At 52.5% G+C, this 27,385-nt stretch overlaps 1 protein-coding gene across 1 annotated transcript in view; it reads right to left on the bottom strand.

The window, feature by feature from the left end:
- Positions 1 to 277: 277 nt before the first annotated feature.
- The window catches only part of LOC118383243 (polycystin-1-like), a 92,322-nt gene continuing 65,214 nt past the window's right edge, over positions 278 to 27,385 (bottom strand). The window contains 7 exon segments of the mRNA XM_052505171.1: positions 278 to 424; positions 4,299 to 4,439; positions 10,523 to 10,675; positions 25,118 to 25,235; positions 27,037 to 27,071; positions 27,073 to 27,125; positions 27,128 to 27,289. Coding sequence (XP_052361131.1) covers positions 278 to 424; positions 4,299 to 4,439; positions 10,523 to 10,675; positions 25,118 to 25,235; positions 27,037 to 27,071; positions 27,073 to 27,125; positions 27,128 to 27,289 — 809 coding nt within the window.

The raw sequence follows: 27,385 nt of genomic DNA, 5'->3' as shown, positions 1-27,385 counted from the left end.
AGTAGAATATAGTAGAGTATAATATAGTAGAGTATAGAATAGAGAGTGTGCTGTATATAGGAGAATAGAGTAGAGTAGATTATAGTAGAGTGTAGTAGAGTAGAATATAGTAGAGTAGAATAGAGTGTGCCTACCTGAACAGTTGAAGCACACCCTGTCCACCAGTGTTCTGATTGGTCCCCTTCTCCTCCCCCCCACCGAGGTCACAGTCCCCGCCCGCCGGGGCATGCTGGGCTGTAGCGTGATGGACGCCACGCCCTCGCGGTCCATGTTGCCGTCAAGTCACGTGAGGGTGAAGACGTAGGAGTCTCCTGTCTTGCAGGATGCCCTGGCGGAGAACCAGGTTCATACTGTCACGTCCAGTTGTTGTGCTGCTGGAGTCCAGGACCAGGGTCTCGTTACGAAGGGTGACTGCCGTCCAACGCTATGGGGGAGGAGAGAGAGAATTAATGTCTGCTGCAGTCTGGACCCGCCTCAAGTTAATGAAGACGCTAGGAGAGAGGAGGGAGAGGGAGAGGGAGAGGAGGGAGAGGGGAGAGGGAGAGGGAGAGGAGAGCGTAGAGGGGAGAAGGAGAGGGAGAAGGAGAGGGAGAGGGAAAGGGAGAGCGAGGAGAGGGAGAGGGAGAAGGAGAGGGAGAGAGGAGAGGAGAAGGAGAAGGAGAGGGAGAGGGAGAGGGAGAAGCGAAAGTGGAAGGGAGAGGGAGAGGAGAAGGAGAGGGAGAGGGAGAGGGAGAAGGAGAGGAGAGGGGAGAGGAGAGGGAGAGGGAGAGGGAAAGGGAAAGGGAGAGGGGAGAGGGAAAGGGAAAGGGAAAGGGGAGAGGAGAGGGAGAGGGAGAGGGAGAGGGAGAGGGAGAGGGGAGAAGGAGAGGGAGGGAGGGAGAGGGAGAGGGAGAGGGAGAGGGAGGGAGAGAGGGGGAGAGGGAGAGGGAAAGGAAAGGAAAGGGGAAAGGGAGAGAGGAGAGGGAGAGGGAGAGGGAAAGGGAGAAGGGGAGAGGGAGAGGGAGAAGGAGAGAGAGAGGGAGAGGGAGAAGGAGAGGGAGAGGGAGAGGGAGAGGAGAGGGAAAGGGAGAAGGAGAGGGAGCGGTAGAGGGAGAAGGAGAGGGAGAGGGAGAGGGAAAGGAAGGGAGAGGGAGAGGGAGAAGGAGAGGGAGAGGGAGAGGGAGAAGGAGAGGGAGAGGGAGAGGGAGAAGGAAAGGGAAAGGAAAGGGAGCAGGGAGAAGGAGAGGGAGAGGGAGAGGGAGAGGAGAGGGAGAGGGAGAGGGAAAGGAGAAGGAGAGGAGCGGTAGAGGGAGAAGGAGAGGAGAGGGAGAGGGAGAGGGATGGGAGAGGGAGAAGGAGAGGGGAGAGGGAGAAGGGAGAGGAGAGGGAGAAGGAGAAGGAGAGGGAGAGGAGAGGAAAGGGGAGAGGGAGAAGGAGAGGGAGAGGGAGAGGGAGAAGGAGAAGGAGAGGGAGCGGTAGAGGGAGAAGGAGAGGGAGAGGGAGAAGGAGAGGGGAGAGGGAGAAGGAGAGGGAGAGGGAAAGGGAGAGGGAGAGGGAGAGGAAAGGGAGAGGGAGAGGGAGAGGGAGAGGGAAGGGAGAGGGAGAGGAGAGGGAAAGGGAGAAGGAGAGGGAAGGGAGAAGGAGAGGGAGAGGGAAAGGGAGAGGGAGAGGGAGAGGGAGAGGAGAAGGAGAGGGAGAGGGAGAGGGAGAGGGAGAAGGAGAGGGAGAGGGAAAGGGAGAGGGAGAGGGAGAGGGAGGAGGGGAGAGGGAGGAGAGAGGAGAGGGAGAGGAGAGGGAGAGAGGAGAGGGAAAGGAGAGGGAGAAGGAGAGGGAGAGGGAGAGGGAGAGGGAGAGGAGAGGGAGAGGAGAGGGAGAGGGAGAGGGAGAGGGAAGGGAGAGGGAGAGGGAGAGGGAGAGGGAGAAGGAGAGGGAGAGGAGAGGGAGAGGGAGAGGAGCAGAGAGGGAGGAGGGAGAGGGAGGAGGAGGAGGAGATAGGAGGAGGCAGAGGAGAGGAGAGAGAAGGAGAGGAGGAGAGAGAGAGGCAGAGAGGAGGAAGGAGAGGCAGAGAGGAGGCAGAGGAGGAGTGGAGAGGGTGGGTGGAGAAGAGAGGAGAGAGAGGGAAAGGAGAAGGAGAGGAGAGGAGAGGGAAGGGCAGAGGGAGAGGCAGTGAGGAAAGGGAGAGGAGAGAAGGAGGAGAGGGAAAGGGGAGAGTAGAAGGAGAGGAGGGTGGGAGAGAAGGAGAGGGAGAGGCAGCAGTGAGAGAGCAGGGAGAGGCAGGAGGGAGAAGGAGAGGGGAGGGAGGAGAGGGAAAGGGGACAGAGAGAGGGGAATAGAGAGAGAGGAAGGAGTAAGGAGAGGAGAGGAGTAGAGGGAGAGGGAGAAGCAGAGAGGGAGAGAGAGGAAAGGGAGAGGTAGAGGGAGAAGGAGGAAGGAGAGAGGAGGGGGAGAGGGAAAGGGAGAGGGAGGAGAGGAGAGGGAGAGGAGAGGGAGAGAGGGAAAGGAGAGGGAGAGGGAGAAGGAGGGAGAGGGAGAGGGAAAGGGAGACGGAGAGGGGAGAAGGAGGGAGAGGGAAAGGGAGAGGGAGAGAGGGAGGAAGGAGAAGGAGAAGGAGAAGGAGAAGGAGAGGGAGAGGAGAGGGAAGGGAGGAGGGAGGGAGATAGAAAGAGAGAAGAAAAAGGTATTTTACTGTTGATAGTTCCAGTCTAAACTGTTGTCAGAGAGGAGAGGTCAGAGGTCATACTGAACATGTTGTTTTACAGTAATTATATTACAACTCCAATCTGACACTGACCTCATCTTACTGAGACAGGGGAACACTGACCTCATTTTACTGAGAGAGGGGAACACTGACCTCATCTTACTGAGACAGGGGAACACTGACCTCATCTTACTGAGACAGGGAACACTGACCTCATCTTACTGGGAGACAGGGTAACACTGACCTCATCTTACTGAGACAGGGAACACTGACCTCATCTCACTGAGACAGGGGAACACTGACTTCATCTCACTGAGACAGGGAACACTGACCTCATCTCACTGAGACAGGGGAACACTGACCTCATCTTACTGAGACAGGGGAACACTGACCTCATCTTACTGAGACAGGGGAACACTGACTCATCTTACTGAGACAGGGGAACACTGACCTCATGTTACTGAGACAGGGAACACTGACCTAATCTCAATGAGACAGGGAACACTGACCTCATCTCACTGAGACAGGGGAACACTGACCTCATCTTACTGAGACAGGGAACACTGACCTCATCTCACTGAGACAGGGGAACACTGACCTCATCTCACTGAGACAGGGAACACTGACCTCATCTTACTGAGACAAGGGAACACTGACCTCATCTTACTGAGACAGGGGAACACTGACCTCATCTCACTGAGACAGGGGAACACTGACCTCATGTTACTGAGACAGGGAACACTGACCTCATGTTACTGAGACAGGGAACACTGACCTCATCTCACTGAGACAGGGGAACACTGACCTCATCTCACTGAGACAGGGGAACACTGATCTCATCTCACTGAGACAGGGGAACACTGACCGCATCTCACTGAGACAGGGAACACTGACCTCATCTTACTGAGACAGGGGAACACTGACCTCATCTCACTGAGACAGGGGAACACTGACCTCATCTCACTGAGACAGGGAACACTGACCTCATCTCACTGAGACAGGGGAACACTGACCTCATCTCACTGAGACAGGGGAACACTGACCTCATCTCACTGAGACAGGGGAACACTGACCTCATCTTACTGAGACAGGGAACACTGACCTCATCTCACTGAGACAGGGAACACTGACCTCATCTTACTGAGACAGGGGAACACTGACCTCATCTTACTGAGACAGGGGAACACTGACCTCATCTCACTGAGACAGGGAACACTGGCCTCATCTTACTGAGACAGGGGAACACTGACCTCATCTTACTGAGACAAGGGAACACTGACCTCATCTTACTGGGACAGGGGAACACTGACCTCATCTTACTGGGACAGGGGAACACTGACCTCATCTCACTGAGACAGGGGAACACTGACCTCATCTCACTGAGACAGGGGAACACTGACCTCATCTCACTGAGACAGGGAACACTGACCTCATGTTACTGAGACAGGGGAACACTGACCTCATCTCACTGAGACAGGGGAACACTGACCTCATCTCACTGAGACAGGGGAACACTGACCTCATCTTACTGAGACAGGGGAACACTGATAGACTCAGAGTGGTTAAGTAATACAAAGGCATAGGGTCAGAGGTGAGACACACACACACTTTCAAGTCTTACCCCGCGGTGGAAGGGGTGACAGTTGGTGCAGGTTCCAGCCAGGTAGACATAGGAGTTCTGACTGACCTCGAAGATGGACCGGGCCTTACAAGAGACACACTCCAGGTAGACCATGGGGATACGACCACTCTGGACCAGCACCTGGGAGAGACACACTGTTACACCATGGGGATACGGCCACTCTGGACCAGCACCTGGGAGAGACACTGTTACACCATGGGGATACGACCACTCTGGACCAGCACCTGGGAGAGACACACTGTTACACCATGAGAGAGAGGACCAGCACCTGGGAGAGAGAGACACTATTACACCATGGGGATACGACCACTCTGGACCAGCACCTGGGAGAGACACACTATTACACCATGGGGATACGACCACTCTGGAGCACCTGGGAGAGACACACTGTTAGGGGAGAGGACCAGCACCTGGGAGAGAGTTAGGGGATACGAGGACCAGCACCTGGGAGAGACACACTGTTACACCATGGGGATAATGAGACTCTGGACCAGCAACTGGGAGAGACACACTGTTACACCATGGGGAGTTTCCCACCAATAATGCCCATTGAATTGAATTGAGAGAGACTATTACACCATGAGGGAGGGAGGGAGGAGAGAGAGAGAGAGAGAGAGAGAGAGAGAGAGAGAGAGAGGAGAGAGAGAGAGAGAGAGAGAGAGAGAGGGAGGGAGAGAGAGAGAAAGAGAGGGAGAGGGGAGAGAGAGAGAGAGAAGAGAGGGAGAGAGAGAGAGAGGGAGGGAGAGAGAGAGAGAGAGGGAGAGAGGAGAGAGAGGAGGGGGTTGAGAGAAAGAGAGGGAGAGGGGGAGAGAGGGAGGGGGTTGAGAGAAAGCGAGGAGAGGGGAGAGAGGGGAGGGGAGAGAGAGGGTGGGGGGGTTGAGAGAAAGAGAGGGGAGAGGGGAGAGAGGGAGGGGTTGAGAGAAAGAGAGGGAGAGGGGGAGAGAGAGGGTGGGGGTTGAGAGAAAGAGAGGGAGAGGGGAGAGAGAGGAGGGGTTGAGAGAAAGAGAGGGAGGGGGGGTTGAGAGAAAGAGAGGGAGAGGGAGAGAGAGGAGGAGGGTTGAGAGAAAGAGAGGGAGAGGGGAGAGAGAGGGAGGGGGTTGAGAGAAAGAGCGAGGGGAGAGAGAGGGGAGGGGAGGAGGGGGAGAGAGAAAGAGCGAGGGGGGAGAGAGGGGAGGGGGTTGAGAGAAAGAGAGGGGAGGGGGAGAGAGAGGGAGGGGGTTGAGAGAAAGAGCGAGGGGAGAGAGAGAGGGAGGGGGAGAAAGAGCGAGGGGAGAGAGAGGGAGGGAGGAGAGAGGGAGGGGAGAGAGAGGGAGGGGGAGAGACTAGCATATGCCAGGAGGTTGGTTTACAGACTAGCAAATGCCAGTTAACTTCCAAAACATATACCAGAGCAAGTCCCCGTTCCCTGTAACCTTTTCATTAAAATAACGATGATAATCATGATTTACTCCTCTGAGACGAAGGGTGTGTTTCATTCTACCGAGACATACACTCCCTTCCTCTCCAGGGCTCCACTCTGTCCTGCTTTACTCTCCATTTGAACATCCAAGTTAGCCTGAAATCCACAGACCTGTTTCGTGCTAACATTCCACTCCTTGTAGTCCGTGTCGTGTGCCAATGTTTGGCAGAGCAAGCTAGGCGAGCCATGGAACGTTAGCACAAAACAGACTGATACTCGGGCTAGAATCAGGTTGATTTGATCTAGACAATCTCTACTTACTACAATCGCGCCATAGGTCAGTGCTATCTGGGATTGTTGGGACGTCCCTACCCTAAACCTAACCTTAACCCTTCTCTCTCTCACCCTCTCTCTCTCTCTCTCTCTCTCACCCTCCTCTCTCTCTCCCTCTCCCACCCTCTTTCTCTCTCTCCAGCCCCCTCCTCTTTACCCCCCCCTCCTCCTTTACCCCCCCACCCTCTTTCCCTTACCCTAACCAGCCCTCCTCTCTCTCTCAACCCCCTCCTCCTTTACCCCACCCCTACCCCCACCCTCTTTCCCTTACCCTAACCAGCCCTCTCTCTCTCTCTCAACCCCTCCTCCTTTACCCCCCACCCTCTTTCCCTTACCCCTAACCAGCCCTCTCTCTCTCTCTCTCAACCCCCTCCTCCTTTACCCCCTACCCCACCCTCTTTCCCTTACCCTAACCAGCCCCCTCTCTCTCTCTCTCAACCCCCTCCTCCTTTACCCCCCCCCCACCCTCTTTCCCTTACCCCAACCAGCCCCTCTCTCTCTCAACCCCCTCCTCCTTTACCCCCCCCACCCCACCCTCTTTCCCTTACCCCAACCAGCCCTCTCTCTCTCTCTCTCAACCCCTCCTCCTTTACTCCCCCCACCCCACCCTCTTTCCCTTACCCTAACCAGCCCTCTCTCTCTCTCAACCCCCTCCTCCTTTACCCCCCCCACCCTCTTTCCCTTACCCTAACCAGCCCCCCCTCTCTCTCTCAACCCCCTCCTCCTTTACCCCCCCCCCCCCCCACCCTCTTTCCCTTACCCTAACCAGCCCTCTCTCTCTCTCAACCCCCTCCTCCTTTATCCCCCCCTCCCCACCCTCTTTCCCTTACCCTAACCAGCCCCCTCTCTCTCTCTCAACCCCCTCCTCCTTTCCCCCCCCACCCCCTTACCCTAACCAGCCCTCTCTCTCTCTCAACCCCCTCCTCCTTTACCCCCCCACCCCCTTACCCTAACCAGCCCTCTCTCTCTCTGATTTAGAGGGGTTGGGGTTAAATGCTGAAGAAACATTTCAGTTGAATACATTCAGTTGTACAACTGACTAGGTTTCCCCCTTCCCTTCCCCCTCTAACCGAACCTCAAGCCATAACCATTTACAGGTCCAACTCAGTTAGGGACCATTACACCCAGCCTGGTCAGCTGTCAGGTAGCAGTTAGTAGCAGCGGGAGAGTGGAACTACAATCACATGTGTTTATGGTGTTCTGTCAGACTGAACAGGACTGAGAAACAGCCTGTAAGGAGCTCCGTAAGCACACCGCCTGGCTAATGATGATGGGTAATATGCTAATGTGGTCGCTATGGGAGTCGGGAACACAGGAAACAACAACCTTTTCATCAAGTCTGTGTTGGCTGAACATCTGTCTGCTGCATAAACAATACCAGTCATCAAACACTAACAAATCTAAATATGTACATATTCTAATGAAACAAATGGACAAAGAACAATGATGCAGACAACAGAGTTCTGAATAGAATAGTAAACATTTCATCTGTCTGTGTGTGTACTCACGGTCTGTCTGTGTGTACTCACGGTCTGTCTGTCTGTGTGTGTGTACTCACGGTCTGTCTGTCTGTGTGTGTGTACTCACGGTCTGTCTGTGTGTGTTTGTGTACTCAAGGTCTGTCTGTGTGTGTACTCACGGTCTGTCTGTCTGTGTGTGTGTGTGTGTGTGTGTACTCACGGTCTGTCTGTCTGTGTGTGTGTGTGTACTCACGGTCTGTCTGTCTGTGTGTGTGTACTCACGGTCTGTCTGTCTGTGTGTGTGTGTGTACTCACGGTCTGTCTGTCTGTGTGTGTGTGTGTGTGTGTGTGTGTCACGGTGTGTGTGTGTGTGTGTGTACTCACGGTCTGTCTGTCTGTGTGTGTGTGTGTGTGTGTGTGTGTGTGTGTCTGTGTGTGTGTGTGTGTGTGTGTGTGTGTGTGTGTGTGTGTGTGTGTGTACTCACGGTCTGTCTGTCTGTGTGTGTGTGTACTCACAGTCTGTCTGTCTGTGTGTGTGTACTCACGGTCTGTCTGTCTGTGTGTGTGTACTCACAGCCTGTCTGTGTGTGTGTGTAGTCACGGTCTGTCTGTGTGTGTGTACTCATGGTCTGTCTGTCTGTGTGTGTGTGTGTGTACTCACGGTCTGTCTGTCTGTGTGTGTGTGTGTGTGTGTGTGTGTGTGTGTGTGTACTCACGGTCTGTCTATGTGTGTGTGTGTGTGTGTACTCACAGTCTGTCTGTGTGTGTGTACTCACGGTCTGTCTGTCTGTGTGTGTGTACTCAAGGTCTGTCTGTGTGTGTGTACTCACGGTCTGTCTGTCTGTGTGTGTGTATTCACGGTCTGTCTGTCTGTGTGTGTGTACTCACGGTCTGTCTGTCTGTGTGTGTGTACTCACGGTCTGTCTGTCTGTGTGTGTGTGTGTACTCACGGTCTGTCTGTCTGTGTGTGTGTACTCACGGTCTGTCTGTCTGTGTGTGTGTACTGACGGTCTGTCTGTCTGTGTGTGTGTACTCACGGTCTGTCTGTCTGTGTGTGTGTGTGTACTAACGGTCTGTCTGTCTGTGTGTGTGTGTGTACTCACGGTCTGTCTGTCTGTGTGTACTCACGGTCTGTCTGTCTGTGTGTGTGTGTACTCACGGTTTGTCTGTCTGTGTGTGTGTACTCACGGTCTGTCTGTCTGTGTGTGTGTACTCACGGTCTGTCTGTCTGTGTGTGTGTGTGTACTCACGGTCTGTCTGTCTGTATGTGTGTACTCACAGCCTGTCTGTGTGTGTGTGTACTCACGGTCTGTCTGTGTGTGTGTACTCACGGTCTGTCTGTCTGTGTGTGTGTGTGTGTGTGTGTGTGTGTGTGTGTGTGTGTGTGTGTGTGTGTGTGTGTGTGTGTGTGTGTGTCACGGTCTGTCTGTCTGTGTGTGTGTGTGTGTGTGTGTACTCACGGTCTGTCTGTGTGTGTGTGTGTGTGTGTACTCACGGTCTGTCTGTCTGTGTGTGTACTCAAGGTCTGTCTGTGTGTGTGTACTCACGGTCTGTCTGTCTGTGTGTACACACGGTCTGTCTGTCTGTGTGTGTGTACTCACGGTCTGTCTGTCTGTGTGTGGGTGTGTGTACTCACGGTCTGTCTGTGTGTGTGTACTCACGGTCTGTCTGTCTGTGTGTGTGTGTACTCATGGTCTGTCTGTCTGTGTGTGTGTGTGTGTGTGTGTGTGTGTGTGTGTGTGTGTGTGTGTGTGTGTGTGTGTGTGTGTGTGTGTGTGTGTGCGTGCGTGCGTGTGTGTGTGTGTGTGTGTGTGTACTCACGGTCTGTCTGTCTGTGTGTGTGTGTGTACTCACGGTCTGTCTCTGTGTGTGTACTCACGGTCTGTGTGTGTGTGTACTCACGGTCTGTCTGTCTGTCTGTCTGTATGTGTGTGTGTACTCACGGTCTGTCTGTGTGTACTCACGGTCTGTCTGTGTGTGTGTGTACTCACGGTCTGTCTGTCTGTGTGTGTGTGTACTCACAGTCTGTCTGTGTGTGTGTACTCACGGTCTGTCTGTGTGTGTGTGTACTCACAGTCTGTCTGTCTGTGTGTCTGGTCTGTCTGTGTGTCTGTGTGTCTGTGTCTGTCTGTCTGTCTGTCTGTCTGTCTGTCTGTCTGTCTGTCTGTCTGTCTGTACTCAAGGTCTGTCTGTCTGTCTGTCTGTCTGTCTGTCTGTCTGTCTGTCTGTCTGTCTGTCTGTGTGTGTGTGTACTCACAGTCTGTCTGTCTGTGTGTGTGTACTCAAGGTCTGTCTTTCTGTCTGTCTGTCTGTCTGTCTGTCTGTCTGTCTGTCTGTCTGTCTGTGTGTACTCACGGTCTGTCTGTCTGTGTATGTACTCACGGTCTGTCTGTGTGTGTGTGTAATCAGGGTCTGTCTGTGTGTTTGTGTACACAGGGTCTGTCTGTCTGTCTGTCTGTCTGTCTGTCTGTCTGTCTGTCTGTCTGTCTGTCTGTCTGTCTGTGTGTGTGTACTCACGGTCTGTCTGACTGTGTGTGTGTACTCACGGTCTGTCTTTGTGTGTGTACTCAGGGTCTGTCTGTGTGTGTGTGTGTGTGTGTGTGTGTACTCATGGTCTGTCTGTGTGTCTGTGTGTGTGTGTGTGTCAAGGTCTGTCTGTGAGTGTGTGTACTCAGGGTCTGTCTGTGTGTGTGTGTGTACTCACGGTCTGTCTGTGTGTCTGTATGTGTACTCACGGTCTGTCTGTGTGTGTGTGTACTCACGTTCTGTGTGTCTGTGCATGTGTGTGTGTGTGTACTCCAGGGCCTGTGTGTGTGTGTGTGTGTGTGTGTGTGTGTGTGTGTGTGTGTGTGTGTGTGTGTGTGTGTGTGTGTGTGTGTGTGTGTGTGTGTGCGTACTCACGGTCCGTGTGTGTGTGTGTGTACTCACAGTCTGCGTATGTGTGTGTACTCAGGGTCTGTGTGTGTGTACTCACGGTCTGTGTGTGTGTGTATGTGTGTGTGTGTACTCACGGTCTGTGTAGTAGACTCTGGGGCCATTCCCTCCTTGCGGACCGTCAGTCTGAAGGTGTACTCTACATCTGCCTGGAGCTCAGAGCCAGGGATACCCAAGACAGGACCACTGGACCCCAGACCAAAGTTCAGATTGGTACAGTACGATGGCCCCTGGGAGGAGGGAGGGAGAGAGACAACGATGTTTATCTGATTTATAAGTGATTGTGTGTGTCTGCCGTTCATCCAACATTATTATTGGTTCCAGGTTTCCAAGGTGAGGGAATGTTGGTTCAAGGACATGACTCTATCTCCTCTTCAGTCTCTGTTAGTGGTGCAGTTTGGACCACTTATTATCTCCATCTCTCTCCTCCCTCTCCCTCTCTCCTCCCTCCCCCTCTTCCTCTTCCACTCTCTCTCACCCCATCCCTTCCTCTCTTTCCCTCCCCTCCCCTCCCTCTCCCTCTCTCTCCCTCCCCTCCCTCTCCATCTCTTCCTCCCTCTCCCTCCCCTCCCTCTCCCCTCCCTCTCCCTCTTCCTCTCTCCCCTCCCCTCCCTCTCCCTCTCCTCCTCCTCCTCTCCATCTCTTCCTCCCTCTCCCTCTCTCTCCCTCCCCTCCCTCTCCATCTCTTCCTCCCTCCCCTCCCTCCCCTCTCCATCTCTTCATCTCTTCATCTCCCTCTCTACCTCTCCCTCCCTCTCCCTCCCTCCCTCCATCTCTTCCTCCCTCTCCCCTCCCTCTCCCTCTCTCCCCTCCCCTCCCTCTCCATCTCTTCCTCTCTCTCCCTCCCCTCCCTCTCTTCCTCCCTCTATCCCCTCCCTCTCCCTCTCTCCCCTCCCTCCCTCTCCATCTCTTCCCTCCTCTCCCTCCTCCCTCCATATCTTCCTCCCTCTCCCTCCCCTCCCTCTCTTCCTCCCTCTCCCTCCCTCCCTCTCCCTCTCTCCCTCCCTCCCTCTCCCATCTCCCTCTCCTCCTCTCCCTCCCCTCCCTCTCCCTCCCTCTCCCTCCCTCCCCTCCCTCTCCATCTCTTCCTCCCTCTCCTCTCTCCCCTCCCTCCCTCTCTTCCTCCCTCTACCTCCCTCTCTTCCTCCCTCTCCCTCCCCTCCCCTCTCCATCTCTTCCTCTCTCTCCCCCCCTCCCTCTCTTCCTCCCTCTCCCTCCTCCCTCTCTCTCCTCCTCCCTCCTCCATCTCTTCCTCTCTCCCTCCCCTCCCCTCCCCCTCCCCTCCTCTTCCTCCCTCCCCCTCCCTCCTCTCCCTCCCTCCCCTCTCCATCTCTTCCTCCTCTCCCTCCTCCCCTCTCTTCCTCCCTCTCCCCACTCCCTCCCTCTCCCTCCTCTCCCTCCCCTCCTTCTCCATCTCTTCCTCTCTCCTCCCCTCCCTCCTTCTCTTCCCTCTCTCCCTCTCCATCTCTCTCCCTCCCTCTCCTCCCTCTCCATCTCTTCCTCCCTCTCCCTCCCTCCCTCTCCTCTCTCCCTCCCCTCCCTCCCTCCCCTCCCTCTCCATCTCTTCCTCCTCCCTCCTCCCTCTCCCTCCCTCTCCCATCTCTTCCTCCCTCTACTCTTCCCTCTCTCCTCCCTCCTCTCCATCTCTTCCTCCCTCCTCCCTCTCCCTCCCCTCCCCTCCTCTCCATCTCTTCCTCTCTCTCCCTCCCCTCCCTCTCTTCCTCCCTCTACCTCCCTCCCTCTCCATCTCTCTCCCTCCCCTCCCTCTCCATCTATTCCTCCCTCCTCCCTCTCTCTCTCCTCCCTCCCTCTCCATCTCCCTCTCTCCTCCCCTCCCTCTCTCTCCCTCCCTCCCTATCCATCTTCCTCCCTCCCCTCCCCTCCCTCTCTTCCTCCCTCTCCCTCCTCTCCCTCTCCCTCTCTCCCTCTCTCTCCCTCCCCTCCCTCTCATCTCTTCCTCTCTTCCCTCCCCTCCTCTCTTCCTCCCTCTCCCTCCCCTCCCTCTCCATCTCTTCCTCTCTCCCTCCCCTCCCTCTCTTCCTCCCCTCTCCCTCCCCTCCCTCTCCATCTCTTCCTCCCTCTCTCCTCCCTCCCCTCCCCTCCCCTCTCCCTCTCTCTCCCTCCCTCTCCCTCTCTTCCTCCTCCTCTCCCTCCCCTCCCTCTCCATCTCCCTCCCTCCCCTCCATCTCTTCCTCCTCCCTCCCTCCCCTCCCCTCTCTCCCTCCCTCCCATCTCTTCCTCTCTTCCTCCCTCTCCCTCCCCCCTCTCTTCTCCATCTCTTCCTCCCTCTACCTCCCCTCTTCCTCTCCCTCCCTCCCCTCCCTCTCCATCTCTTCCTCTCTCCCTCCCCTCCCTCTCTCCCATCTCTCCCCTCTCTCCCTCCCTCTCCCTCCCCTCCCTCTCATCTCTTCCTCTCTCCCTCCCCTCCCTCTCTCCATCTCCCTCCCTCCCCTCCCTCTCCATCTCTTCCTCTCCTCCTCCCTCTCCCTCCCTCCCTCTCTATCCTCCCTCTCCCCTCCCCTCCCTCTCTTCCTCCCCCTCCCTCCCTCCCTCTCCATCTCTTCTCTCTCTCCCTCCCCTCCTCTTCCTCCCTCTCCTCCCCTCCTCTCCCTCCCTCTCCCTCCCTCCTTCTCCATCTCTTCCACTCTCTCCCTCCCCTCCCTCTCCATCTCTTCCTCCCTCCTCCCTCCCCTCCTTCTCCCTCTTCCTCTCCCTCCCCTCCCTCTCCATCTCTTCCTCCATCTCCCTCCCCTCCCTCTCCATCCTCTCTCTCCTCCCTCCCTCTCTTCCTCCCTCTCCCTCCCCTCCCTCTCCATCTCTTCCTCTCTCCTCCCCTCCCCTCCATCTCCATCTCTTCTCCCTCTCCCTCCCCTCCCTCTCCATCTCTTCCATCCTCCCTCTCCCTCCCCTCCTTCCTCCCTCCATCTCTTCCATCTCTCCCTCCCCTCCCTCCTCCCTCTCCATCTCTCCCTCCCCTCCCCTCTACCTCCCTCCCCTCCCCTCCCTCTCTCTCTTCCTCCCCCTCTCCCCTCTCATCTCTTCCTCTCTCCTCCCCTCCCCTCTCTCTCTTCCTCTCTCTCCCTCCCTCCCCTCCCTCTCCATCTCTTCCTCTCCCTCCCCTCCCCTCCCTCTCTCCATCTCTTCCTCTCTCCCTCCCCTCCTTCTCCATCTCTTCCTCTCTCCCTCCTCCCTCTCCATCTCTTCCTCTCTCTCCCTCCCCTCCCTCTCCATCTCTTCCCTCTCTCCCTCCCCTCCCTCTCATCCCTCTCCCTCCCTCCCTCTCCATCTCTTCCCTCTCCCTCCCCTCCCCTCCCTCTCCTCTCCCTCCCCTCCCTCTCTTCCTCCCCTCCTCTCCCTCTCCCTCTCCCTCCCCTCCCTCTCCATCTCTTCCTCTCTCTCCTCTCCCTCCCTCCTCTCCATCTCTTCCCTCTCCCTCCCTCCCCTCCTTCTCCATCTCTCTCTCTCCCTCCCCTCCCCCCTCTCCATCTCTTCCTCTCCTCTCTCCCTCCCCTCCCCTCCTTCTCCATCTCTTCCTCCCTCTCCCTCCCTCCCTCTCCATCTCTTCCCTCTCTCTCCCTCCCCTCCCTCTCCATCTCATCCCCTCTCCCTCCCCTCCCTCTCCATCTCTTCCCTCCCTCCTCCCCTCCTTCTCCATCTCTTCCCTCTCCCTCCCCTCCCTCTCCATCTCTTCCTCTCTCCCTCCCCTCCCTCTCCATCTCCATCTCTTCCTCTCTCCCTCCTCCCTCTCCCTCTTCCCTCTCTCCCTCCCCTCCCTCTCCTCTTCCCTCCCTCCCTCTCCCTCCCCTCCCCTCTCCATCTCTTCCACTCTCTCCCTCCCTCTCCATCTCTTCCTCTCTCTCCCTCCCTCCCCTCCCTCTCATCTCTCCCCTCTCCCTCCCCTCCTCTCCATCTCTTCCACTCTCTCCCTCCCCTCCCCTCCTTCTCCATCTCTTCCTCCCTCTCCCTCCCCTCCCTCTCCATCTCTTCCCTCTCTCCCTCCCCTCCCTCTCTATCTCTCCTCTCTCTCCTCCCCTCCCTCTCCCTCTCCTCTCCATCTCTCTCCCTCTCCCTCCCCTCCATCCTCCTCTCTCCTCTCCTCCCTCTCCATCTCTCCTCTCTCTCCCTCCCCTCCCTCTCTATCTCTTCTCTCTCCCCTCCCCTCCCCTCCTTCTCCATCTCTTCCTCTCTCCCTCCCCTCCCTCTCCCTCTCCATCTCTCCCTCCCCTCCCTCCTTCTCCATCTCTTCCTCTCTCTCCCTCCCCCTCCCTCTCCATCTCCCTCTCCTCCCTCCCTCCCTCTCCATCTCTTCCTCTCTCTCTCTCTCTCCCTCTCCATCTCTTCCTCTCCCCTCCCTCCCCTCCCTCTCCATCTCTTCCTCTCTCCCTCCCTCCCCTCCATCTCCATCTCTCCCTCTCCCTCCCCTCCCTCTCCATCTCTTCCCTCCTCTCCCTCCCTCCCTCTCTATCTCTTCCACTCTCTCCCTCCCCCCCCTCCCTCTCCATCTCTTCCTCCCTCTCTCCCCCTCCCTCTCCCCCTCCATCTTTCCTCTCTCTCCCCTCCCTCTCCCTCCCCTCCCTCTCCATCTCTTCCTCCCCCTCCCCTCCCCTCCTTCTCCATCTCTTCCTCTCTCTCCCTCCCCTCCCTCTCCATCTCATCCCTCTCTCCCTCCCCTCCCCTCCTCTCATCTCTCTCTCTCCCTCCCCTCCCCTCTCCATCTCTTCCACTCTCTCCCTCCCCTCCCCTCTCCATCTCTTCTCTCTCTCCCTCCCCTCCCTCTCCATCTCTTCCTCCCTCTCCCTCCCCTCCCTCTCTATCTCTTCCTCTCTCTCCCTCCCCTCCCTCTCCATCTCTTCCACTCTCCCTCCCTCCCTCTCCATCTCATCCCCTCCCCTCCATCCCTCTCCTCTTCATCCTCTCTCTCCCTCTCCTCCCTCTCCATCTCTCCTCTCTCTCCCTCCCCTCCCTCTCCATCTCATCCCTCTCTCCCTCCCCTCCCTCTCTATCTCTTCCTCTCTCTCCCTCCCCCTCCCTCTCCATCTCTTCCTCTCTCTCTCCTCTTTCCCCTCCCTCTCATCTCTTCCTCTCTCTCCCTCCCCTCCCTCTCCATCTCTTCCTCTCTCTCCTCCCCTCCCTCCCTCTCCATCTTATCTCTATCTCTTCTCCCTCCCTCCCTCCTCCCTCTCCATCTCTTCCTCCCCTCTCCCTTTCCCCTCCTCTCCATCTCCATCCTCTCTCTCCCTCCCTCTCCCTCCCTCTCCATCTCTTCCTCTCTCCCCACCCCTCCCTCTCCATCTCATCCTCTCTCTCCCTCTCCTCCCTCTCCATCTCCTCCTCTCTCTCCCTCCCCTCCCTCTCCATCTCCTCCTCTCTCTCCCTCCCCTCCCTCTCCATCTCTTCCTCTCTCTCCCTCCCCTCCCTCTCCATCTCATCCTCTCTCTCCCTCCCCTCCCTCTCCATCTCATCCTCTCTCTCCCTCCCCTCCCTCTCCATCTCATCCTCTCTCTCCCTCTCCCTCTCCATCTCCTCCTCTCTCTCCCACCCCTCCCTCTCCATCTCATCTCTCTCCTCCCTCCCCCTCCCTCCCATCTCATCCTCTCTCTCCCTCCCCTCCCTCTCCATCTCTCCTCTCTCCCTTTTTCCCCCTCCTCTCCATCTCATCCTCTCTCTCCCTCCCCTCCCTCTCCATCTCATCCTCTCTCTCCCTCCCCTCCCTCTCCATCTCATCCTCTCTCTCCCTCCCCTCCCTCTCCATCTCAATCTCTTTCCCCCTTGTTCTACTTCCCTCCCACCTCATCTTGTTCTCCCTCTTCCTCCAGCCTTCTTTCCCTTGACATTCTCTTTTCTCTCGTTCTCTCTCTCTCCCTCCCCTCCCTCTCCAATTTCCTCCTTCCCTCCCCTCCCTCATCCATCTTCATATCTCACACCCCTAGCCCTAGTTCTCTCTCCAATTTGGATTTCCCCTTATTTCTACTTCCCTCCACCTCATCTTGTTCTCCTCTTCCTCCAGCCCCTGCTCTGTTCTCTCAATTTCCTCCTTATTTCATACACACCCCTAGTGTGTGCCCCTGTGTGTGTGTGTGTGTGTGTGTGTGTGTGTGTGTGTGTGTGTGTGTGTGTGTGTGTGTGTGTGTGTGTGTGTGTGTGTGTGTGTGTGTCTGATCAAACTCTGAGGGGAACAGGCTGTGGAATGTTGAGTTTCATCTCTTCATAGTTACATAACTTGGCAGACGCCTTTATCTCCCTCTCACGTCACACACTTTCCCAGAACACTCTCAGAACACTCTCTCTTCGAGGACAATGTCCTGCTACACATGCTTATGGGTCGGTATAGTTGTGTTCTGCTATGCAGCCAAGTGTGTTCTTGCCAGGCAGACACACAGCATTAAACCCAAGCTGTCATCAGACCAGCCAAGTCTGTGCTCACTAAAACCAATTACCAGATGACAATCGTGTAACATTACAGACTAAAAATATTACAACCCCACTGAATTCTCAGTAAAAAGCACTTTGAAAATAACAGATTCAAGGGAAAGCAATTTGATTGGAAGTTCCAAGGAAGTTTTGTCTCAAGAGGCCCATACGGACTACCCATAATCCTACGCAAGGCTCAGAGAGAGAGAGAGAGGAGAGGAGAGAGAGAGAAGAGAGAGAGAGAAGAGAGAGAGAGAGAGAGAGAGAGAGAAGAAGAGAGAGAGAAGAGAGAGAGAGAGAAGGAGGAGAGGGGAGAGGGAGGGAAGAAGAGGAAGGAGAGAGAGAGAGAGAGAGAGGGGGAGAGAGAGAGAGAAGGAAGAGAGAGAGAAGAGAGAGAGAGAGAGAAGAGATAGAGAGGAGAGAGAGAGAGAGGAGAGAGAGAGAGAGAGAGAGGAGAGAGAGAGAGAGAGAGAAGAGAGAGACAGAGACAGAAGACACACAGAGAGGAGACAGAGTGAGAGAGATAGAGAGAAACAGGGAGAGGGAGACAGAAGAGAACAGAGAGAGACAGAGACAGAGAGACGAAGAGAAGAGAGACAGAGAGAGAGAGAGACAGAGAGAGAGAGACAGAGAGAGAGAGAGACAGAAGAGAGAGAGAGAGACAGAGAGAGAGACAGAGAAGAACAGGGAGAGAGAGAGAGAGAGACAGAGGAGACAGAGAGACAGAGAGAGAGACAGAGAGAGAGAGACAGAGAAGAGAGACAGAGAGACAGAGAGAGACAGAGAGAGAGAGAGAGAGAGAGAGAGAGAGAGAGAGAGAGACAGAGACAGAGAGAGACAGAGAGACAGAGAAACAGAGAGACAGAGAGAGACAGAGAGAGAGAAACCACTGGGAGTTTAACCTCTTAGAGAACACGAGAGTGGACAGAGAGACAGAGAGAGGTGGAGAGAGAGAGATGGAGGAGAGAGACAGTGAGAGAGAGAGAGAAGGAGACAGAGAAACAGATTTCCAGTCACTTCACTCTTTGGGCACCACTGACTTTCTTCTTTTCACATAATGAGGCTGGTAAACCACTGGGGACTGTTTAACATCTTATCTCAATAACACACGTAGAGTGGAGAGGTGGAGGAGAGAGGTGGAGGGAGAGGTGGAGAGAGGATGGAGAGAGGTGGAGGGGAGAGAGGTGGAGGAGAGAGGTGGAGGGGAGGAAGAAGGTGGAGGGAGAGAGGTGGAGAGGGTGGAGGAGGGGTTTATGGGGGAGAGGTGGAGGGGAGAGAGGGTTTATGGGGGAGAGGGTGGAGAGTGGAGGAAGGAGAGAGAGGTTTATGGGGGAGAGAGGTGGAGGGGAGAGAGAGGGGGTTTATGGGGGAGAGGGTGGAGGAAGAGAGGGGTTTATGGGGGAGAGAGGTGGAGGGAAGAGGGGTTTATGGAGGGGAGAGGTGGAGGGGAGAGGGGTTTATGGGGGAGAGAGAGATGGAGAGAGGTGGAGGAGAGGTGGAGGGGAGAGGTGGAGGGGAGAGAGGTTTATGGAGGAGAGATGGAGGAGAGAGGGGGAGGGGAGAGAGGTGGAGGGAGAGAGGGTTTATGGGGGAGAGAGATGGAGGAGAGGTGGAGGGAGAGGTGGAGGGAGGAGAGAGTTGGAGGGAGAGAGGTTTATGGAGGAGAGAGATGGAGAGAGAGGTGGAGGGGAGAGAGAGGTGGAGGGGAGAGAGGGTTTTATGGGGAGAGGGGTTTTGGGGATGGGGAGAGAGGTGGAGGAGAGAGAGGTTTATGGGGGAGATAGGTGGAGGGGAGAGAGAGGGGTTTATGGGGAGAGAGATGGAGGTGGAGAAGGAGGTTTATGGAGGAGAGAGATGGAGGAGGAGAGGTGGAGGAGAGAGTTGGAGGGAGAGGTGGAGAGAGGGTTTATGGGGAGAGGTGGAGAGGTGGAGGGGAGGTGGAGGTGGAGGGAGAGAGGTTAAGAGGAGGTTTATGGAGGAGATGGAGGAGAGAGGTGGAGGGGAGAGAGAGGTGGAGGGAGAGAGGGTTTATGGGGGAGAGAGGGTTTATGGGGAGAGGTGGAGGGGAGAGGTGGAGGGAGAGAGGTTTATGGGGGAGAGAGGTGGAGGGGAGAGAGAGAGGGTTTATGGGGGAAGAGGTGGAGGGAAGAGAGGGTTTATGGGGAGAGAGATGGAGGAGAGAGGGGAGGTGGAGGGAGAGTTGGAGGGGTTTATGGAGGAGAGAGATGGAGGAGAGGTGGAGGGGGAGGTTTATGGAGGAGAGAGATGGAGGAAAGGTGGAGAGAGGGTTTATGGGGAGAGAGATGGGGGAGAGAGGGGTTTATGGGGAGAGAGATGGAGGGAGAGAGGTGGAGGGAGAGATAGGGGTTTATGGGGAGAGAGATGGAGGGGAGAGGGTTTATGGGGAGAGGGATGGAGGGAGAGAGGTGGAGGAGAGGTGGAGGGAGAGAGGTGGAGGAGGAGAGAGGTTTATGGAGGAGAGATGGAGAGAGAGGGGTGGAGGGGAGAGAGGTGGAGGGGAGAGAGGGGTTTATGGGGGAGAGAGGGGTTTATGGGGAGAGAGGGTGGAGGGGAGAGAGATGGAGGAGAGAGGTGGAGGAGAGAGAGGGGTTTATGGGGAGAGATGGAGGGAAGAGAGGGTTTATGGGGGAGATGAGATGGAGGAGAGAGAGGTGGAGGAGAGAGGGTTTATGGAGGAGAGAGATGGAGGAGAGAGGGTTTATGGAGGAGAGAGAGGAAAGAGGTTTATGGGGAGATGGAGGGGAGAGGTGGAGGGGAGGAGAGGGGTTTATGGGGGAGAGATGGAGGAGAGGTGGAGGGGAGATAGGGGTTTATGGGGAGGGGTGGAGGGGGAGAGAGATGGAGGAGAGGTGGAGAGAAGGAGTTTATGGGGAGAGAGATGGAGGAGAGAGAGGGGGGGGAGAGAGGGGTTTATGGAGGAGAGATGGAGGAGAGAGATGGTTTATGGAGAGAGAGAGATGGAGGGGAGAGAGGTTTATGGAGGAGAGAGATGGAGGGGAGAGAGGTGGAGGGATGGAGAGGTTGGAGGAGAGAGGGGTTTATGGGAGAGAGATGGAGGGGAGAGAGGGGTTTATGGAGGACAGAGATGGAGGGGAGAGAGGGGTTTATGGAGGAGAGAGGTGGAGGGGAGAGAGAGGTTTATGGAGGAGAGAGATGGAGGGGAGAGAGGGGTTTATGGGGGAGAGAGGGGTTTTGGACTAATGTCAACAAGTACCTAAGCGACTTAGAGAAAGTGTGTGTGTGCGTGTGCGTGTGCGTGTGTGTGTGTGTGTGTGTGTGTGTGTGTGTGTGTGTGTGTGTGTGTGTGTGTGTGTGTGTGTGTGTGTGTGTGTGTGCGTGTGTGTATCTGTGGGCTATGCTTTTATTCTGAACAGGGCACACAGTCAATGACGCGCAAGTTGTACAACTGATAAATATCTAATCTGTCCTTCACAGCAGGAGCTAGGACACACACAGAGAGATATAGAGAGACAGAGAGACAGAGAGACAGAGACAGAGAGAGAGACAGAGAGAGAGACAGAGACAGAGAACAGAGAAAGAGAGAGACAGAGAGAGAGAGAGAGAAAGAGAGAGAGAGAGTCAGAGACAGAGACAGAGAGAGACAGAGAGAGAAAGAGAGAGAGAGAGAGAGACAGAGAGACAGAAGAGAGACAGAAAGAGAGAGACAGAGACAGAGAGAGAGACAGAGAGACAGAGAGAGAGAGACAGAGAGAGAGAGAGAAGAGACAGAGAGAGACAGAGAGAGAGAGAGAGACAGAGAGAGAGAGAGAGAGAGAGAGAGAGAGAGAGAGAGAGGAGACAGAAGAGAGAGAGTGAGAGAGAGAGAGAGAGAGAGACAGAGAGAGAGAGAGACAGAGAGAGAGACAGAGAGAGAGACAGAGACAGAGAGAGACAGAGAGAGAGAGGAGAGAAAGAGAGAGAGAGAGACAGAGACAGAGAGAGAGAAGACAGAGAGAGAGAGACAGAGACAGAGAGAGAAAGAGAAGAGAGACAGAGAGAGAAAGTAGTGGTCTGGGTGGTAATGAGAGTAGTAGTAGAGAGAGATAGAGAGTGGTCTGGGTGGTAGAGTGGTGTAGACAGAATGATGAGACAGAGGGTGGTAGAGAGTAGTGGTCTGGGTGGTAGACAGAGAGAGAGACAGAGACTGGGTGGTAATGAGTGGTGTAGTAGTAGTAGGGTGGTAATGATAGTGGTGTAGTAGTGGTCAGAGGTGAGAAAGAAGAAGATAGTGGTGTAGTAGTGGTCTGGGTGGACAGATGATAGTGACAGAGAGAGACAGAGAGGGAAGAGAAAGAGAGAGGAGAGAGCAGAGAGAGAGGGAGAGAAGAGAGAGAGAGACAGAGAGAGAGAGACAGAGACAGAGACAGGAAATGAGAGAGAGAGAGAGTAGAAGTAGGGTGAGTAATGATAGACAGAGTGACAGAGAGACAGAGAGGAAAGGTAAGAGATAGTGGTGTAGTAGTAGAGAGAGACAGAGGTAATGACAGTGGTGTAGTAGTAGTAGGGTGGTAATGATAGTGGTGTAGTAGTAGTAGAATTGGTAATGATAGTGGTGTAGTAGTAGTAGGGTGGTAATGATAGTTGTTGTGTAGTAGTGGTCTGGGTGGTAATGATAGTGGTGTAGTAGTAGTAGGGTGGTAATGATAGTGGTGTAGTAGTAGGGTGGTAATGATAGTGTGTAGTAAATGATAGTGGTGTAGTAGTAGTAGGGTGGTAATGATAGTGGTGTAGTAGTAGTAGGGTGGTAATGATAGTGGTGTAGTAGTAGTAGGGTGGTAATGATAGTGGTGTAGTAGTAGTAGAGTTTGGTAATGATAGTGGTGTAGTAGTAGTAGGGTGGTAATGATAGTGGTGTAGTAGTAGTAGGGTGGTAATGATAGTGGTGTAGTAGTAGTAGGGTGGTAATGATAGTGGTGTAGTAGTAGTAGGGTGGTAATGATAGTGGTGTAGTAGTAGTAGGGTGGTAATGATAGTGGTGTAGTAGTAGTAGGGTGGTAATGATAGTGGTGTAGTAGTAGTAGGGTGGTAATGATAGTGGTGTAGTAGTGGTCTGGGTGGTAATGATAGTGGTGTAGTAGTGGTCTGGGTGGTAATGATAGTGGTGTAGTAGTGGTGTAGTAGTAGGTCTGGTAATGATAGTGGTGTAGTAGTGGTCTGGGTGGTAATGATAGTGGTGTAGTAGTAGTAGGGCGGTAATGATAGTGGTGTAGTAGTAGTAGGTGGTAATGATAGTGGTGTAGTAGTAGTCTGGTGGTAATGATAGTGGTTGTAGTAGTAGTAGGGTGGTAATGATAGTGGTGTAGTAGTAGTAGGGTGGTAATGATAGTGGTGTAGTAGTAGTAGAATCTGGTAATGATAGTGGTGTAGTAGTAGTAGGGTGGTAATGATAGTGGTGTAGTAGTAGTAGGGTGGTAATGGTAATGATAGTGGTGTAGTAGTAGTAGGGTGGTAATGATAGTGGTGTAGTAGTAGTAGGGTGGTAATGATAGTGGTGTAGTAGTAGTAGGTAATGATAATGATAGTGTAGTAGTGGTAATGATAGTGGTGTAGTAGTGGTCTGGGTGTAATGATAGTGGTGTAGTAGTAGTAGGGTAATGATAGTAATGAGGGTGGTAATGATAGTGGTGTAGTAGTAGTAGGGTGGTAATGATAGTGGTGTAGTAGTAGTAGGGTGGTAATGATAGTGGTGTAGTAGTAGTAGGGTGGTAATGATAGTGGTGTAGTAGTAGTAGGGTGGTAATGATAGTGGTGTAGTAGTAGTAGGGTGGTAATGATAGTGGTGTAGTAGTAGTAGGGTGGTAATGATAGTGGTGTAGTAGTAGTAGGGTGGTAATGATAGTGGTGTAGTAGTAGTAGGGTGGTAATGATAGTGGTGTAGTAGTAGTAGGGTGGTAATGATAGTGGTGTAGTAGTAGTAGGGTGGTAATGATAGTGGTGTAGTAGTAGTAGGGTGGTAATGATAGTGGTGTAGTAGTAGTAGGGTGGTAATGATAGTGGTGTAGTAGTAGTAGGGTGGTAATGATAGTGGTGTAGTAGTAGTAGGGTGGTAATGATAGTGGTGTAGTAGTAGTAGGGTGGTAATGATAGTGGTGTAGTAGTAGTAGAATGGTAATGATAGTGGTGTAGTAGTAGGGTGGTAATGATAGTGGTGTAGTAGTAGTAGTATGGTGGTAATGATAGTGGTGTAGTAGTAGTAGGGTGGTAATGATAGTGGTGTAGTAGTAGTAGGGTGGTAATGATAGTGGTGTAGTAGTAGTAGGGTGGTAATGATAGTGGTGTAGTAGTAGTAGTGGTGGTAATGATAGTGGTGTAGTAGTAGTAGGGTGGTAATGATAGTGGTGTAGTAGTAGTAGGGTGGTAATGGTAATGATAACAGTTTAGTGATGGTAGTAGTAGTACTGATATAAAGGAGAAGATGACCGTTAATTAGTTATAAATTAGTTATAGTTTCATTTCATTTCTACTATTGACTGTTACCATTTTATTGTTATTATTTTTGTATTTAATGTTAAATGATTATTTACTACCATTTTATTTTATTATTTGCTATCATTTATAATAAAGCAGCTTGAATTATAATTATAATTTGACAGAGAGAGAGAACGATGTCCTATAGGGACAGATGATTCTGAAAAACATTGGGATATCTGGATGATTACAGAGTAACTCCTATAATTCCCCTGAGCCGGTTGCCCACTGCGTTTCTTCCTGGCCACTGTGCTCTGGCTTTGCTTCCTTCCTGGTGTCTGGGCCGGTAACTATAACAACTGCTGATGTCATAAAACACCTTTCATTGATTGACTGATACAGTTGAAGTCGGAAGTTTACATACACCTTAGCCAAATACATTTAAACTCAGTTTTCACAATTCCTGACATTTAATCCTAGTAAAAATTCCATGTTTTTAGGTCAGTTAGAATCACCACTTTATTTTAAGAATGTGAAATGTCAGAATAATAGTAGAGAGAATGATTTATTTCATCTTTCACATTCCCAGCGGTTCAGAAGTTTACATACACTCAATTAGTATTTGGTAGCATTGCCTTTAAATTGTTTAACTTGGGTCAAACGTTTTGGGTAGCCTTCCACAAGCTTCCCACAATAAGTTGGGTGAATTGTGGCCCCTTCCTCCTGACAGAGCTGGTGTAACTGAGTCAGGTTTGTAGGCCTCCTTGCTCGCACTCAGTTTTCAGTTCTGCCCCAAAAATATATATAGGGTTGAGGTCAGGGCTTTGTGCTGGCCACTCCAATACCTTGACTTTGTTGTCCTTAAGCCATTTTGCCACAACTTTGGAAGTATGCTTGGGGTCATTGTCCATTTGGAAAACCCATTTGTGACCAAGCTTTAACTTTCTGACTGATATCTTGAGATGTTGCTTCAATATATCCACCTAATTGTCCATCCTCATGATGCCATCTATTTTGTGAAGTGCACCAATCCCTCCTGTAGGAAAGCACCCCCACTACATGATGCTGCCACCTCCGTGCTTCACGGTGGGATGGTGTTCTTCGGCTTGAAAGCCTCCCCTTTTTCCTCAAAACATAATGATGGTCATTATGGCCAAACAGTTATATTTTTGTTTCATAAGACCAGAGGACATTTCTCCAAAAGGTATGATCTTTGTCCCCAGTTGCAAACCGTAGTCTGGCTTTTTATGGTGGTTTTGGAGCAGTGGCTTCTTCCTTGCTGATATTGGACTCGTTTTACTGTGGATATAGATACTTTTGTACCTGTTTCCTCCAGCATCTTCACAAGATCCTTTGCTGTTGTTCTGGGATTGATTTGCACTTTTTGCACCAAAGTACGTTCATCTCTAGGAGACAGAACGCGTCTCCTTCCTGAGCGGTATGACGGCTGCGTGGTCCCATGGTGTTTATACTTGCGTACTATTGTTTGTACAGATGAACGTGGTACCTTCAGGCGTTTGAAAATTGCTCCCAAGGATGAACCAGACTTGTGGAGGTCTACCATTTTTTTCTGAGGTCCTGGCTGATTTCTTTATATTTTCCCATGATGCCAAGCAAAGAGTTGTGATACAGTGAATTCTAAGTGAAATAATCTGTCTGTAAACAATTGTTGGAAAAATGACTTGTGTCATGCACAAAGTAGATGTCCTAACTGACTTGGCAAAACTATAGTTTGTTAACAAGAAATGTGTGGAGTGCTTGAAAAACAAGTTTTAATGACTCCAACCTAAGTTTATGTAAACTTCCGACTTCAAGTGTAAGTGTGTCCTTACCTTGGAGGTGGAGACACAGTCCCAGTGGTAGTGGAGTAGTGACTGGTTGTCCAGGCTCATGTTGGGGTCATAGCTCTGCTCAGCACTCAGCTGCAGGTCCTGGGTCTTGGACCACACCCTGGAAGTACCACATCAGACATAACGGTACAACTTGATGTTAGATGGTTCCTCACCCTGAAAGTAGGCTACAATGGGCTATGGATTACAGTTTCTCCTCACCCTGAAAGTAGACTACAATGGGCTATGGATTATAATTTCTCCTCACCCTGAAAGTAGACTACAATGGGCTATGGATTATAATTTCTCCTCACCCTGAAAGTAGACTACAATGGGCTATGGAAAGTAGACTATGGGCTAATTTTCTCCTCACCCTGAAAGTTACAATGGGCTTCTCCTCACCCTGAAAGTAGACTACAATGGGCTATGGATTATAATTTCTCCTCACCCTGAAAGTAGACTACAATGGGCTATGGATTATAATTTCTCCTCACCCTGAAAGTAGACTACAATGGGCTATGGATTATAATTTCTCCTCACCCTGAAGGTAGACTACAATGGGCTATGGATTATAATTTCTCCTCACCCTGAAGGTAGACTACAATGGGCTATGGATTATAATTTCTCCTCACCCTGAAGGTAGACTACAATGGGCTATGGATTATAATTTCTCCTCACCCTGAAAGTAGACTACAATGGGCTATGGATTATAATTTCTCCTCACCCTGAAGGTAGACTACAATGGGCTATGGATTATACCCTGAAAGTTTGGGCTATGGATTATACCCCTGAAAGTTTCTCACCCTGAAAGTAGACTACAATGGGCTATGGATTATAATTTCTCCTCACCCTGAAAGTAGACTACAATGGGCTATGGATTATAATTTCTCCTCACCCTGAAAGTAGACTACAATGGGCTATGGATTATAATTTCTCCTCACCCTGAAAGTAGACTACAATGGGCTATGAATTACAGTTTCTCCTCACCCTGAAAGTAGACTACAATGGGCTATGGATCACAGTTTCTCCTCACCCTGAAAGTAGACTACAATGGGCTATGGATCACAGTTTCTCCTCACCCTGAAAGTAGACTACAATGGGCTATGGATCACAGTTTCTCCTCACCCTGAAAGTAGACTACAATGGGCTATGGATTATAATTTCTCCTCACCCTGAAAGTAGACTACAATGGGCTATGGATCACAGTTTCTCCTCACCCTGAAAGTAGACTACAATGGGCTATGGATCACAGTTTCTCCTCACCCTGAAAGTAGACTACAATGGGCTATGGATTACAGTTTCTCCTCACCCTGAAAGTAGACTACAATGGGCTATGGATTACAGTTTCTCCTCACCCTCACCCTGAAAGTAGACTACAATGGGCTATGAAAGTAGACTACAATGGGCTATGGATTACAGTTTCTCCTCACCCTGAAAGTAGACTACAATGGGCTATGGATTACAGTTTCTCCTCACCCTGAAAGTAGACTACAATGGGCTATGGATTACAGTTTCTCCTCACCCTGAAAGTAGACTACAATGGGCTATGGATCACAGTTTCTCCTCACCCTGAAAGTAGACTACAATGGGCTATGGATCACAGTTTCTCCTCACCCTGAAAGTAGACTACAATGATGAGTAGACTACAATGGGCTATGGATTTTCTCCTCACAAAAGTTTCTCCTCACCCTGAAAGTAGACTACAATGGGCTATGGATCACAGTTTCTCCTGGCCCATAACCTACTTTCAGGTTGAGGAAACCAACAGAGTTTACAAATACTGAACTCCTCCTTTAAGTGTTTTAGATCTTATTTTTAGCTTGGCCTGCAATCAGTGATTTTATTGTGTTCTTTAGACAGTTATTTTTATTGTAAAAAAAAAAAAAAAAAACTACTCCTTCAACGGTATCTGATCCTCTTACCTGTAGGTCCCTCCCTCTATGATAGGAACCAGGCGGGGCGGCCATGACGGTTAGCTGTAGACAGGCAGCCTTCCTCAGGGGAACCCCTGGTAGGACAGGGAGAACACCAGCGAGTAGTTCCCCGAACGCAGAGCCATCTTGGGCAGCGAGAGCTGCAGCCGTCGCACGTCTACTTCCCCGGGAGAGGATCTTAGAGGCCAGAGGTGCTGCCACCTGGAGGCCGGAGGGTGAATAGAGTCACAACGCATTCATCACCACAGTTTTTGCTCTGTACTGAAAGTGCTCCACCTTGAAAACTAGACTGCTGAGGTGAACAAGTGACCCTTTACAAAGCCCTGCCCAGAACTTT

The sequence above is a fragment of the Oncorhynchus keta genome, unplaced genomic scaffold (genome assembly GCF_023373465.1).
Source record: "Oncorhynchus keta strain PuntledgeMale-10-30-2019 unplaced genomic scaffold, Oket_V2 Un_contig_22586_pilon_pilon, whole genome shotgun sequence".
Classification (NCBI taxonomy): Eukaryota; Metazoa; Chordata; class Actinopteri; order Salmoniformes; family Salmonidae; genus Oncorhynchus; species Oncorhynchus keta.
This window is presented reverse-complemented; position numbering and strand designations above follow the sequence as displayed.